The sequence below is a fragment of the Eucalyptus grandis genome, chromosome 2, assembly GCF_016545825.1.
Source record: "Eucalyptus grandis isolate ANBG69807.140 chromosome 2, ASM1654582v1, whole genome shotgun sequence".
Taxonomy (NCBI): domain Eukaryota; kingdom Viridiplantae; phylum Streptophyta; class Magnoliopsida; order Myrtales; family Myrtaceae; genus Eucalyptus; species Eucalyptus grandis.
The window spans coordinates 27544203-27546826 of record NC_052613.1 but is presented as its reverse complement, the minus strand read 5'-3'; the positions used below and the strand labels follow the sequence as shown (position 1 = coordinate 27546826).

Below are 2624 nucleotides of genomic sequence, written 5' to 3'. Positions count from 1 at the left end.
GTGGATTCATGAAAGAACCAAACCTTCAGGGCACTCCGTCGGCCTTGTCGAGAAAATTTCTGACTTGGTGAATGGAGCCTTATAAAAGAAGTCCGGCATGTCATTCTGCATTCCAAGCCTCTCCTTCTTTTCTATCAATAGAATATCGAATGACGGGAGCTAGGAATTATTACATAAGTTCATTCTCATAGTTTTGCTGAGTTTAATCATTAAAGAAAATTTAAACTATTTTTCTCCTTTCCAACTAATTGGTAATAAATTATTTTAGTTTTTTTATTTTATTTGGGCGGCAAATTATTTGAGTTTGACAAGACTTTTTCTTTGGGGCCACTAGACATGTTTCATGCTGTGCAATTTGAACTTGTAGCTGCATTCAAAAGTCAACACCTTATATGTCCTATTTCTCCCTTATAAGTACTGCACTCCAATCTAAGAAGAAGATATCATTTGCCCAACAAAGCCATCTTCTTCTTCGCCTCCCTTTTGCATGCCACTAACAATGGAGATCGGTCCGAGAATGGTGGCTATTGTTGTTATAGTCATGAGCTTCGCCATCTTCCTAGGCATCGTTTCTGCTGATCCTGACATGCTCCAAGATGTCTGTGTCGCCGATCTCGCTTCCAGTAAGAGCATATAATCTTGTCTATGTGTACTTCTTATAATCTTCTTCTTAAACTACTCACGACTCCAAACAAGTATCGATAAACCCTAGACATGAAGGGTGTGTTTAGTAACATTTCCGTTCTGGGGAACAATAGTTTTTCTAGAAATAGTTTTTTTCTATTTCTATTCCCTGAAGCAATTTTTGAATAAAATAACATGCTTTGTAACTATAAAAAATTTATATTCCTAGAATAAAAAAAAAGAATATGAATGCGTTTGGTGCAACCTATAAATTTTTTCATGTCATAGAATTTCTTTTAATATTTAAATACTTTTTCTTTTTCCTTTAACTTTTCTTTTTCCTCTCTTCTTTCTCCTCCTCTAGTCGACGGTCGGTGGCTGGCGACCGGTGATTGATGATGGTGGCAATGACGAGTCTCCAACCACTTATTAGAAAAGGAAGAAGAAAAAGGGAAAAAAAATAAAATGACTTATTTCTAGAAATTATTCCCCCGATAAAGAGACTGTTTTTTTCTACTTCTTATTTCTATTCCAAATCTATCCCCTGACCACTTTTTCATTCCATGGAATAGAAAAATTAATCAGCATTATTGAATGGATTTCTCTTCTTTTTTATTTTGGGGAACAAAAGAACAAAAGAACAAAAAAGCTGTAGTGTTACCATGCATACCCTAATTCTATCATGTACAAGGCTTGTATTCTCTTATACTTCTCCATGACGAGAACTTTATATCTGCACTCTTTCTAGTTTCATTAGCTAAATTGTTTTTGAAGTTAGTATGGGGCTCGTAAGTTTCTCTCACAAAACAAATAGCATGCATGTTTAAGGCATTGTATGATTCATATATTGTGATGAACAGAAGTGAAAGTCAATGGATTTCCTTGCAAAGAAACTTTCAACGAAATGGACTTCTTCTGGGATGGGCTGGCCAAACCTGAATTCCCCAACAACACCTTAGGCTCTCTGGTGACAAGGGCCAATGTCGAAAAGGTCCCAGGCCTCAACACCCTCGGCTTGTCCTTGGCCCGTGGTGACTTTGCTCCTTACGGCCTCATCGCACCCCACACCCACCCACGAGCCTCAGAGATGGTGTTTGTGCTCTATGGAGAGATATACGCCGGATTCATAACCACTGCTAACATCCTCGTTGCTAAGACCATTAAGGCGGGCGAGATCTTTGTGTTCCCTAGAGGTTTAGTCCACTTCCAAATGAACGTCAAAAACACCTCAGCGGCCGCCATTGCGGTATTCAACAGCCAATTGGCAGGGGCCCCGAATGTCGCAACTGCACTGTTCGCGGCTAAGCCCACGGTGCCGAACGATGTGTTGGCCAAGGCATTCCAAATTGATGCTAAGGAGGTCGAGATGATCAAGGCTAGGCTAGCCCCCAAGAGCTAGTCTCCTTATAAAACTACCGACACTTCAATTCAAGTTTGATTTTGCCCTCAAATAGAATCAAATTTGACATTGCAATCTCCATTCTACTCCTTTGGGAATTTGTAATCTTTATGTACCCTTTTTATTGAATAAATAAGTTTTCGGCCACCAAAAAAGGTTGGAAGATATTACCACTTCGTGCTACTGAAGTTGACTTTAAGGCTTCCTTCGAAATTTTTTGTATGATCTATCTAATACGTTAATAAATTACTTGATCCAACGTGTCTAACTGATCAAACAAAATAAAACCTGGCTTTCTCCTCTCCATCCTGTCCTCAAACAAGATCCGAGGAATTAGAAAACTTCAATCAGCTATGTATAGGGAAAGATGCAACTCTAATGAGGCATAAAACAGATTATCATAGTGGCAAATCGCAATCGAAAACCCGAACTGGTGCACCTTTAACAAATTTACCCTCCGTTAGTTTCCGTTAAATTTTACTATTAAATTGCTGAGTTGAATGACGCATGATAGTTGACTGATGTACCAGTTTGGGATTTTACTCTTTGTTTGTCATAGTTGTACTAGTTTTATGTTTTTCTATGATATTAATCCAATTTA

At 38.4% G+C, this 2624-nt stretch overlaps 1 protein-coding gene across 1 annotated transcript; it reads left to right on the top strand.

Moving 5' to 3' along the window:
* The first annotated feature begins 499 nt into the window (after positions 1–499).
* LOC120286129 (germin-like protein 5-1) lies at positions 500–2023 on the top strand. The gene is made up of 2 exons (XM_039305892.1): positions 500–623; positions 1485–2023. The coding sequence occupies exons 1-2, from the start codon at positions 500–502 to the stop codon at positions 2021–2023; spliced, it is 663 nt and encodes a 220-aa protein (XP_039161826.1).
* Positions 2024–2624: the final 601 nt, after the last annotated feature.